The sequence below is a fragment of the Colossoma macropomum genome, unplaced genomic scaffold (genome assembly GCF_904425465.1).
Source record: "Colossoma macropomum unplaced genomic scaffold, Colossoma_macropomum, whole genome shotgun sequence".
Classification (NCBI taxonomy): Eukaryota; Metazoa; Chordata; class Actinopteri; order Characiformes; family Serrasalmidae; genus Colossoma; species Colossoma macropomum.
This window is the reverse complement of record NW_023494807.1, coordinates 32,188,592-32,201,115: the sequence shown is the minus strand read 5'-3', so window position 1 is coordinate 32,201,115 and position 12,524 is coordinate 32,188,592. Positions and strand designations below refer to the sequence as shown.

General features: G+C 38.2%; 1 protein-coding gene across 2 annotated transcripts in view; it reads left to right on the top strand.

Annotated features, from left to right (window-relative positions):
- Nucleotides 1-12,524, top strand: part of LOC118797032 (protein wntless homolog) — a 62,420-nt gene that overhangs the window by 31,866 nt on the left and 18,030 nt on the right. For both annotated transcript variants that reach the window (XM_036556241.1, XM_036556242.1), the window contains exons 11-13: nt 513-666; nt 3,521-3,706; nt 8,140-8,294. In XM_036556241.1, the coding sequence (XP_036412134.1) occupies nt 513-666; nt 3,521-3,706; nt 8,140-8,294 (495 nt within the window). The remainder of the gene's footprint in view (nt 1-512; nt 667-3,520; nt 3,707-8,139; nt 8,295-12,524) is intronic.

Here is a 12,524-nt window from a genome sequence, read left to right as displayed (position 1 = left end):
TAATATCAATATACATAATTGCTAGGGCTGTCAAATAATCAATATTGGTTTCATTATTTTGTGTAGTTAGTTGCAGTTATTAGTAATTGTCTCATTTACTAAAATTGGACCTTAAAGAAAGAAACAGCACAGAACGTAAAATGCAGTCTTTACAAAAGTTATGGCACCAATTTTTGAGATTTTATACTCAGCTAATTACCAGGAATTTTGCACATATGCAGTAAAAAAAAAAGTATATTTTAGAGTCTAGAACTACAGATGGTTCAAAGGGTCAAACTTGGAAAATGCTTTAATGGCGGAATAAAGATTAGTGGCGATAATCAATGATCATGTTAACTTTGACACAAGAAATAATTGTTTGAATAGTATAAAAAAAGGAAAAGAGCTTCAATAACTCCAGACCTCTAAGGATTAATTACTGAGGGTATTGACAGCTCATAAAGGTTTAACATGTTAACAATATCATTTAATCATATCAGCCACCCCTACGACTACTGTGTATGTGTTCACAGGTGAATGAGGGTCACTGGCACTGGGGAGATTATACAGTCCAGGTGAACAGCGCCTTCTTTACCGGCATTTACGGCATGTGGAACCTGTATGTGTTCGCCCTGATGTTCCTGTACGCACCGTCACACGAATGCTATGGAGACGAGCAGTCCAGCGGTAAGAGTCTGAGTGAATTCAGTTTCTTAATTAATTCACTTAATTCAGCCGTTGTAGGATGTTTTTACTCGGTCATTTACTCTATGAAGAAAAGGTCAGTGGCTTCTGCAGAGAACAGCATACAGAGACTGTTTGAACATGCCCCTGCTCTCTAAAATGGTTTTGCCTAGTGTTCAGCTACACAGTGGTGATTTTATCGCTCATGGAAAATCATAATGTGTCCTAAACCTCAAGTCAGTGTGAACTTAATGAAGAGCTGGATGTGGTTCGAGCAGGTTGAGAGATGTTTTGGGGATCTATTTCACCGGCCGGGGAATCGAACCCTTGCTGTGAGGCGACAGCGCTACCCACTGCGCCACTGTGCCGCTCCCAAAACAGCATCATGATGATATGGAGCTGCTTCACTGCAAATGGTACTGAAGCATTACATGCCACTGAGGGAAACATGAATGGAGGGATGTGCCTGGAGATATTCGAGGAGAATTTAATCTCAGTTTGCAAGAAACTGAATCTGAGGAGAAGATGGAGGTTTCAACAAGACAACCCCAAACATACAGCCAAACTAATTCAGGACTGGTTTCTAAAGAAGGTGAAGGTGTGTGCAGGGCCTAGCCGAGCTCCTGACTTGAGTTCTATTGAAAATTTATAGAGGACTTTGAAACTGCGAGTCCATCAGAGGGAGAATTGAGGATTGTTTGTGGAGGAGAATGGCTTTGGAACAAAGTACTAATGCTATTGTGGTGTTTGAATACTTTCCCTATTAACTTGGATTTTTTTTTTTAACCTAACTTTGTTTACACTTATGAATACTTTCTTTTTTGTTTATATTCGTAAGTACAAAGCCAAAAGACATTATGTGTGTACATTTGAAGTGTATATATGCATTTGAAGTATATTAAATAGCAAAACTCAGCCTAATATTTGTGTTACATGTGGCCTAGTATTGCATGCTAGCCTACTTTTCTATATATGTCCACATTTTGGATGTAATGTGTTGAATCAACAGAGTTTTTGTTTTTCAGTGTATGGATCCAATAAGGGTTCTTTGGAGAAACCCTTTTTTCCTTGCTGTTTAAAGGGGTGCCTCAGGCACCCCAGTGGAACTGCTGCACCATTTAAGGTGGAACGGAAAATTTGAATGAGAAGCTTCAACTTCAGTTTCGTAACAGTGAAAAAAAAAAAGTGTACATTTAAGGAGAATTCGAAAACGTATACATAAACATAAACTCGCAGATTATTGATTTTATAAGAGCTGTAGACTGTAATCCAGCTCCTTTTATCCTGCATAGCTAATGCTGATGTTTGGTGCATGTAGGGAGACACTGAAGAGGACATGAAACCTTTTCATATGATGGCGAAACCAAGAACTGGTTACTAGCAGGAAGCTCAAAGTCAAGCAGGACACGTCAAGCTGAATATGTAACATATTTTAACTTACAAATAGAACAAATATGTAGATCCATACAGAGATAACTGAGAAAGCAAGCTGCAGCATCAGCAGCCAAGATTATAGCTTCTGATAAGTGTCTCAGGCTGAGTCTGATCTCATTTAAAAGACTGTTGGTTGATTTAAAGGGCTCATATGCTACACTTTCCCTGTGTTTTATGCACTTAAGATGTTTGTGTGGGTTTATGCAAGTCATAATTCATATTTATATGAACACTTTCCATCGTTACCTCTTTTTAGGCTGTTTTTGGTACTGTGCCTTTAAGACTGATCTTTGTAAACGAGCACTGTTCTGATTGGCTGCCCTGTATCTTTTGAAAGGTTCCTTATTCAAAAAGCAGCAGCAGCAGCAGGAAACATTGCTTATAACTTCAACATGAATGGGCGGGGCTAAGCTGCATTCCAAATGGGATGTTTTTGGAGCTTAGTTTTCTATATATGATCTGAAAATTCATCAATGTTTGCATACAGTGTCAAAGTCTTATTTAAAAAAAAAAAAAAAAAAACAAGGAAAATCCAGTTTTCTGATATATGGGCCCTTTAATGAACTTCCTTCACCACTTCAAAGCCTCCAAAATTCTCTGAGAAACATTTCCCAACGTCCAGAGCATTACATCATCAGATGCATTAAGGCTGCCTGATGGGCATAGCTGAATTGTAAATGCCCCCAAGGCCTTATTCGCCTTATGCATGAGTCCATGTTATGGCTGCAAGTTCATTTTCACTAATAGCATGAATACAACCCTGATCAACATGTTGATATTGCTGTAGTCCTCTATGGACGATGTCTCTTTATTGTACATTGTTTATTACATATTTCATGCAAAATGCTGTAGGAGTCTGTTTAGTTTATGATGGCTACGCAGAGGATCATATTCAATATTACAGTACAAGCAGAGAAAATCCTCCAGAATGCTCTTAAATCTTTGCCAGATGGTTCATTAAATGTATTGTCACTTTTCTGCAACCCCTTAAAATCTCAGGTTTATTACATACTAAAGCTTATTATTCAGTAACTACAGGGACTTCAATGCAAACTGAGCTATTCTTAGGTTATAGAAGTGTGTAATGAAACTCTGGTCCTGCCGGTGGGCCCTGGCCTTTTAAGGGGTTAAAATAAAGAATAGTAAAATGAAAAAGATGGATCTTACATGCTTCCAATGTTCACATTTATGCTAGAATTGCTATAATTAGTATCAAAAACCAGCCTAAGTTAGTTGAAGTGCAGCAGTGTTAGCTTGGTGCTAACATAACGTAGAAAACCTAATTGAAGTGCTAACAAAACATAGCTTCAAAAATGTAGAAATGCAATATAGCTTCACATGGAAATCATAACGAATCGTGAGGTGCTTTTAAGATTCACATCCATGCACTGAAACATTTATCCCCTTCCTGTCTGTGTTCCAGTCATCATGGTGATCCATAAGGAGTTTGAGGCAGCAGGGAAGGAGCCTGGTCTGATGATCTGGCGCATCGAGAACATGGACCTCAAGCCTGTTCCCAAGAACTTCTACGGCAACTTCTACACCGGAGACGCCTACCTGCTGCTGTACACCACCCGAGCGCCCTCCTACTGCATCCACATGTGGCTGGGTGAGTCACGCACCGTCTCCAGCTTTGCTTCTAGCTCATTGGTTTGGCTTGACCAGAGTTAAAGAGTAAATAAACTGCAGCCTTATTATTCAGTTGTTTATTACTGTTTATATTAATTACATTTATTATTCGGTATCTACTATGAATTATTTTATATATACTGTGTATTAGGGGTGCGGGAAAAACTCGATTCTTAGATGCATCGCGATGCGGACGTGAACGATTCTGAAACGATTCACAAATGTCAAAAATCTATTTTCTAAATGCTTAATTTATAACGTAACGTTGACGGAACGCAAAAGGCGGAACTGGAAGTGGGTAAGTGCAGCGCCCGGACAGTCTGTGGCGGCACATAACAAAAACACAACTGGATGAGTGAGAAATCCGACCGGCTCCCTCTGCATTAAAGCCAGGTTAGGTCAGGAGTCACAACACAAATGATAAGAAGAGCCATTTTGACATTTCAACGAAGTTAAACCACCTTAGGAGCCGCACCATTTAAAGTCCAGTATGTGTCAGTACGTGTTAATGTCCTATATCGAAAAATCTGAAAAAATAAATTTTAATTCAAATTTAAAACTGTATTGCTGAAAAGTCCCTCACCGTCTTCCAACATCTCACTTTTGCCACATTTTGAGGACAAATATATCTGTTGTCGGAACAAAACCTTTTTTGTCATTTTTCAGTTTTTGACGTAATTTGAAAATACCTGTCCTTTACATCATGTATAAATTTCATGATGAATCGACTGAAAGAAACGGCTCAAAATTACTTGAAAAAAATGTCTCGTTCCATTGACTTACATTAAAAGTAAAGTATGTTTTTTTGCTTCTCCTGTAAAGTTACCATTTTGGAGATATGACCTCCCGTTTTGAAATACATTAGGTGTTTATAATGCTTTCAGTAAATTCATAGCTGCTCTTACAGCAGTTGAGATGCTTGTGTAGTTCCTCATTAACATTTTAACAGATGATGGCCTGTCCTGCCTTTTTTTGCATTACCTTAGATGAGGAAAGATGTGGTTTTCTTTGTACAGAAAGTTCAGATATTGCTCCTCAGTGCTGTCATTCTTCAGCTAAAGACAGCTGATGTGTTCTGAAATGCCTCAGTGTTAATACTGTGTTTATACTGACAGCTGGAGCTGAGGGATGTATCTCAGTAGAGCTGTCATTATCGACTGTATCATTAATCAATTGATTTATTGCTTATTTGAAAGGTTAATTGAACAATCAGACTCTGTTAAACAAAATAGAATATATACACACACTATATGGACAAAAGTATTAGGACACCTACAGGCGCTTTTGTGAATCACATTCTAAATCCATAGGCATTAATATGGAGCTGGTTCCCCTTTGCAGCTCTAACAGCTTCCACTCTTCTGGGAAGCTTCTACAAGATGTTGGAGAGAGTCTGTGGGAATTTGTGTCCATTCATCCAGAAGAGCATTTGTGAGGTCAGACACTGATGTTGGACGAGAGGGCCTGGCTCACAATCTCCGTTCTAGTTCATCCCAAAGGTGTCTGATGGGGTTGAGGTCAGGGCTCTGTGAGGGCCAGTCAAGCTCTTCCACACCAAACTCACCCAGTCAGGCCTTTATGGAGCTGCTTTGAGCACTGGGGCTCAGTCATGCTGGAACAGGAAAGGTTCTTCCCCAAACTGTTCCACAGAGTTGGAAGAGTACGATTGTCCAAAATGTCTTGGTGCTGAAGCATTAAGGTTCCCCTTCACTGGTGCTGAGTGTTCTAGATCAACCCCTGAAAAACAGCCCCGTAGCATCATCCCTCCTCCACCAAACTTTACAGCTGGCACAGTGCAGTCAGGTAACGTTCTCCTGGCATTCGCCAAACCCAACATTGCATTGCATGTTTGCATTTCCTTGTAATAAACATGCAAAATCATTGCGAGGGTTTGCAAAATTATTGTGAGGGAGCGTAATTGTATTACCCTTTTTTAACCATGGCCCCTTAGGGAATCTGTGATAGGTAGTGATGCCATAGGAGAACCATTTTTGGTTCCCTAAACAACCTTTCTGTGTATGTTTCTATGCATATTTGTGACGTGCGAGTATGAAGAACATTTTTACAGTTTAATGAACCTGTAAGTAATATAAATGTTCTGTACCAATTAAAGGTTGTTTTTAGAGCCATACATCCAGGCCAGGAACAATTTAGGGTGTTTTATTTTTGAGAAGGTATTCATGACAGGCCTGTATCTTGCGCTGTTTTCTCATGCTTGTTAACATTTTACAGCACATAGTTTTGGTCAGCTTATGCTAAAGCAGCGTTTCTCCACTCTGGTCCCAGAGGCCCACTGTCCTGCACTTCCTACTGTTTTACCTGCTCCCAACACACCTGATTAACGAATCAGCCCATTAACAGCCCATTATTGAGTTAAAGCTGTGTTGAAGCAGGAAAAGCACAAAAAAGTATGCCAACCTGCAGGTTTGTGCAGCTGCTGCTCAGTGACACACCCTCAGAGCAGGACCTTAATCAACTGAAGAGTAATTTTCCTTTTGTCTAGTACCGTACTCCTTCCTATGAGATGAACTTACAGTCTTTTGATGCGCTTAACATACCAATCATAACAGCCACCACTAGACCTCATCCAGATGGTCTCGTTCAGCAGCTCAGTCACTACAGCGCCGAAAGAGCAGAAAGCAGAACTTCGTCTAGAGTTGTGTTCATGCGGTTAGTGTTTGATGATGTTCCAAGAGATTCTAAGAGATGAACTTTGGTTTATGATTAATGCCCCACCCCTCAGATTAAAGAGGAATTTAATCAGTGTTTTCAAAAAAAATCATTAAAATTAAATGGCTGTGAGGTGAACATTTAGAATGGTCATTCAGAGTGGTTTGGTGTGAAACGCTCTGTTCTAGAGAAACTTGCTGAGTCAGAATTGTTCACAGTGGTGGTGAAAGGAACCAGACGTCCACCTCTAAAACTCCCTCGCAAAAAAGGTTATTACATCAAGATATGCATTTATATAATGTGAGTATGTATTATATGAATATATGATGGGTATGATAAGCACTTCTAGAACACTGAACACCTGCATGGATCATAAAAAGACTGATTTTAGACCAATTACAGGCAGCATACAACAACAACAACAACAACCAGTGAACAGTAACTGCATACACTGCATAGTAGCTGATTGGGCAGCAGCCCATTAACCACTGTATTATATCTTTTCTTTAAAATCTGCTTGATACCTCCTTTTAAATTACAAGTTGAAAATGGATGTGGCTTAAGCCAGAACTGAGTGTAAGGTGATGAAAGATGGTGTATTTACTGACCACAGTGGATTGCAGCTCTTTAGGAAGTACTGACGTCAATAACATGCATGCAGAGTGTAATTTAGACACACAATCAGCACACTTGTTGGCTCACTGAGTGGCTTCTTAGGGATTGAAGTTTTATGAGTTACATATAATAAGTACTCAGTGGTATTGAAGCAGTAATTACTATGAATTTCTCAGTAACCGCTATAAATTATTCAGTAACTACTGTGAATTATTTAGTAACTACTATGAATTATTCAGCATCTACTATACATTTTTCAGCAACTACTGTAAATTATTCAGTAACCACTATAACTTAATCATACACTTATCTAGTATTTATCTAGTAACTATTATGATTCAGAAACTACTTCAAATTATTCAGTAACTTCTATGAATTATTCAGTATTAAGTATAAAATAAGTAACTACAGCTATGAATTATTCAGTAACTGCTATGAATTACTCAGTAAACACTAAATTATTCATTAACTTCTATAAATGATTCAGTAACTACTATACAGTATTCAGTACTTCTTATGAATTCAGTATTTATTATCTGCTATGAAACTAAAGTTCAGTAGTTTTGGGGCAAGGCAGGTTTATTTATGTAGTACCTTACATACACTGCTGTCATTCAAAGTGCTTTACAAATGAAAATACAGAGTTGTTTGCAAAAAAATTAAACGAGAATGGAAATTAAACACATGATTAAAACATGATTAAAACAATAGATTTAAAAGAGAAAATCACTAAATTAAAAATCAGATCAAAAAATTAAAAGTTAGATTAGGATAAAAAAGTGCCGTTACAGAGGAAAAGGGACTAGAAACGTTAACAGTGTTTAAACTGAGCTGAAAGCTGCACATATAGGAACGTTTTAAGCCTGGATTTAAGTGTCCAGTGTTGGGGCTCTTCCAATGCTCTCTGTCAGCTTGTTGGAGGTGAGGATTTGAACAGTGTACCAACAAAGAGAGCTCAAAAACAGATGTTAAGTCAAGAATGTTGTTTTCCTTTTTTCTGTAAAGTTACCGTTTCAGAGGTGTAAGATTTTCTTACAGCAGGCGACAAAGCGTACACTTACAAATACTAAATGAATTAACATGCCTCTGTTTTTTTTCTCTGTGTTTTCTGCCCATTTTCAATGTTAGGAGAGGAATGTTCTCAGGATGAAAGTGGAGCAGCTGCCATCTTTTCCGCCCAGCTGGACAACTACTTCGGCGGGAAACCAGTGCAGTACCGTGAGGTCCAGAATTACGAGTCCCTCACTTTCCAGGGCTACTTTAAATCAGGGATCAAGTATAAGGTGGGAATCAAATGGCTCTTTCACAGAGTATCATTCTGTATAATTGCAGGACTTATACATGCATGTGTGTGTGCGTGTGTGCGTGTGTGTGTGTGTGTGAGTATCACTTTATGCATTGTTAACCAGTTTTGTTCACTTTTATCTGTTTAGCAAATTCTCACAAAAGACATTGGTGCAAAGCAGACTTCTACAGATCCAAATCCAGTTAGATGGTGGTACTTTATGTAATACTGAGCCCAAAGCAATTATGTTCACAGTTTAATGGAACTGGAGCCACTTCCAAACCTCAAAATCCAGCATAGCCAGATGCATTTCTCTTTACTTTTACGTTCTTTTACTTTTTTTTTTTTATCTGTGGCAAAAACCTCAAGCCTAACACTATTTACAGTAACATCTCCTCTCAAAAGTGATATAGTGAAGTAACATTTATGGTCTTAGGTAAAAGTTTTCATTTTTAAATGATAATAAGCTAACACATTCTCTGCAAGGAACACAGTTCTGACAGTTTGAATGCATGATTTTTGTTTACTGGAAAAATATTGGAAAAAATAATACAACATAAAATGTGGCCTGAGCACAAGTTTGAATTAGGGTTTTTATGTTTTATTTTTTCCACTATGTTAAATTCAGCAAATAAGTAGTAATTGTGCACTAAAATTTGCATATTTATGTGTGTTCTCTGTAGAGGATGTGTTAACTTATTGTCACTTAGAAAATCAACAACGCACCTGTACTTTGACCAGAGTGCCAAAACTTTTGCGGACATCTGTAGGTCTGTAGTAATATAATTGAATTATACACAGTTATAAAATGGATAGTTCCGGTCCTAAAATCTGATTGGCTGAGCCGCGTTCAAAGCCGCACACCTATGACTGCCTCACAACAGCTGCGCCACGGCGTAAAAAAAACCCTTGAGCTGTTAATAAAATCATCTTTAACTCTAATGCTGCTCACATGGAGCACAAATGTACTGATTAATTAAGAACCTTTTTTTTTTGTTTGTTTAAACTGAGGGGCTGAAAACTTATGGTGTTAACTAGAACTAGGCTGGTTCGCTAGTTAACAGGCTAAAAGACAGCTAACAGCCTGAACAGCTCCATCATTAATATCACATGCTTAAATTTAAGTAGTTATGGTATGATTAACTGCAAAATGGCAACATGAAAGTCTAAAAAATGAATGAATGAACGACTTACACACTTCAAATGTTCGTGTTTCGGTCAGAGGTCACATCAAACTCAGGCTGAATCCCAAACGGCTCTGTTCTCCCTAAATAGTGTTCTAGCTATGAAAGTCTAGAAATTCTAGCTTCTACAGCCAAACAGTGCATCATTTATTGAGTGTGGATGAGTCTGAGTCTGATTTCTTAGTTGTATTTTGCTCTGTTGGGCTGCAGGATCCAGTATTTAAACTCCTACGTAGTGAACTATGTAGGGAGCAGCGAGTTTCAGCCCCAGCGTGAGAAGAGGGCGCCACTGGATTGGTGCCAAATAAGACTCGCGGTGGTAATTTAGTGACCAAAAAGTGCTTATAAAGCAAATGTTTTGCATTATCATATCATATGTACATGGTTATACGACAAAAAAGTTATGAAAATTTGTAAAATGACCGCAATGTACAGTGATGGGCGACTGAACGTCCTTCTCATTTAGCTGTCCATGGTTGCTTGGCAGCGATACCATACTCTAGGAATTACATTTCTTGGCAAAATACTCATTTATGTAGATCATTATTAATAATAACTTAAATTATTTTCTAAAAAAATCATGTATTTGATCATATCTTATGGTTTATGTTGACTCTGCTTCGCGTTGTGCCTAAAAACACCCTTTCCTTGATAAAATCGCAGTAACGCACAGCCTCTCATGGCTTATTGCTTTATTATATAGCTGCATTATGCGGTAATGACTTTTACTCGCATGTTTAAGTGGCAGCGTTCTTGCTAGCTTCACATTGTGTTCAGAGCAGTGTAGATTAAAACCAGGCAAAGGAACAGTTATACACTCTTAAAGATGGTTCAAGAGTTTTTAGTACAGAGATCATTTTTGTTTAGAAGCATGGGTTCTATATAGGACCATTTGCATGCTTAAATGGTTCTTTGCATGGTTAAATGGCTCTTCAGATTCGTGAAGAATGTGTAGTATATAGAAGCTTTTTTTTTATTGTTATAAGATTGACCATAACAATATAGAACTAATTTTAAAAAGGTTCTGTATGGAAACATATACAACACATTCTTCATCAATCTGAAGAACTACTTCACCATGCAAAGAACCCTTTAAGCATGCAAATCGTTGACCAAACCATGGGTTCTGTATAGAGCCATTCTTTTTACTATAAAACCCTGGAAGAGCAATCCTTTTTAAGAGTGTAGGGCATTCATTACTTCAGTTATGTATCATTCTTTCCACCACAAACATGCCAGTCTCGTTAGCGCAGCAAGCTTCAAGACAACAGAACTGTAGAAAGTGGGCCTGTTTTTAGTTCACCGCTCTGTACTGGCGGTTTCTTCAGAGATGTGTTTTTAAAAAGGCACATTTTCAGTGCAACATATCATCGCTGTCATAAACTAGTACCTCCAAAATAGTAACTTTACAGAAGAAGGCAAAAACACTCTCACCTTTCAGTGTAAGTCAATGTAAAGAGATTTTATTCCAATTGATTTTAGAGCATTTCTATTGGTCCATTTATCATGAAATGTTCACACACCGTAAAGGACAGCTGGTGTGTTGAAATGATGTAGAAAAATAAAAAATCTACCAAAATGGAGATACATGGTTTTCTTTGGATACGACGATATAGTTCAGAGTAAAATGTACAAACAGAAATATGTTTGAAAATGTGAGTCCATATATTTTTGGTTTTCATTAATTGCCTTTACAGTGGCGCAGTGTAGTTTTACCAACGGGGAGGGCAAATAAAACACAAACATTTATTGTTTTCTACATGTTATACATTTAAAACGATAGGCAGAGCAGCAGACTGAATGGAGCATATGGCAAAAACACATGACTAAACAGCTGGACATTATTATCAACATCAAGCACATCAACTCAGAGATAAACGGCTCAAAACCAGAATCAGCCTGTTCAAAACAGCATTCGGCAAATACCACTGAATATTTAACATCTCCAAAAATAAGATAATGGAGGTCTAGCAAAGTGACACAGCAGTATATACAGACCATAGATATGCATATCTAGATGCTGCGTTGTCTGTTGTTCTGTATCTGAGGCGATACGTCTGCACGTCCGCCATGTTTTTGCAGTCAAGATCCGATGAGTTCTCAGGATTAAATTGACCACAACTTCCTTATTACTCACCAAATCTGTTTTGTTATAATTCTCAGACACAGATTAATCCAGGCTGCACGGATCTGCTCTCGGCAGCTTTTATTACTTTAATAACTGATCGTGATAATTAGCCGTCCGGACCAGCAGGAAAGTATTCAGTCTGTATCTGACGTTAAAAACCGAGTTTAGCGCGAGAAACACAATCAGACACATCAGCAAATCCATCAACACATAAAAATAAAATAAACCCCTAAACACAGTAAGAAGGACGAAGCTGAGGTTGCCTTTCTATTTGCCAGCTTCTTGTTCGAGTTTTCCCGTCCCAGCTTAAATGGTGCAGCTTCAGGCACCAGAAAGTTGCCTGCTTCACCATTTAAGGTGAAACACGAAAACTCGAACAAGAAGCTGGCAAATAAGAAGCTAATTTCAGCTTCGTGTAAGAAGGTGCTAAGGTTATTATGAATATCTACACGGATTAAGGAATGCTAAAACTTACAGAGCTACAAAGCTTTAACCATCATTGTAAATAAATAACTACTACATAAAGTTAAGACCCCCTGAATAGACTATTAAATGAAATAAGCTTAATATAAAACCAGAGGAAAAACAATCACATCAACAGGTTCTCTGAGCCTCATTAACCACACGGCCATATCTACACAAACATCACACAGACAATACGCGTCACACAGACACGAGTGTGGATCACTGCGTTCCCTCCGTTATATAATCCTGTCCCACTTTCTGAGAGTGATATTTTTGAAATAGTAGAATTTTGGACAGTATCTTTCTTAAACTGCCGCTCTGTAATGATACTGAATCAGAAATTAAACCCAATACCATTCGCTAAACGTGTAGTCTGATCTTCAGAGTCTGACCAAATCGGACTGAGCCATAAAACTGCCACAATATCAAGTTCAGCTCAGTTTTGTCAGTT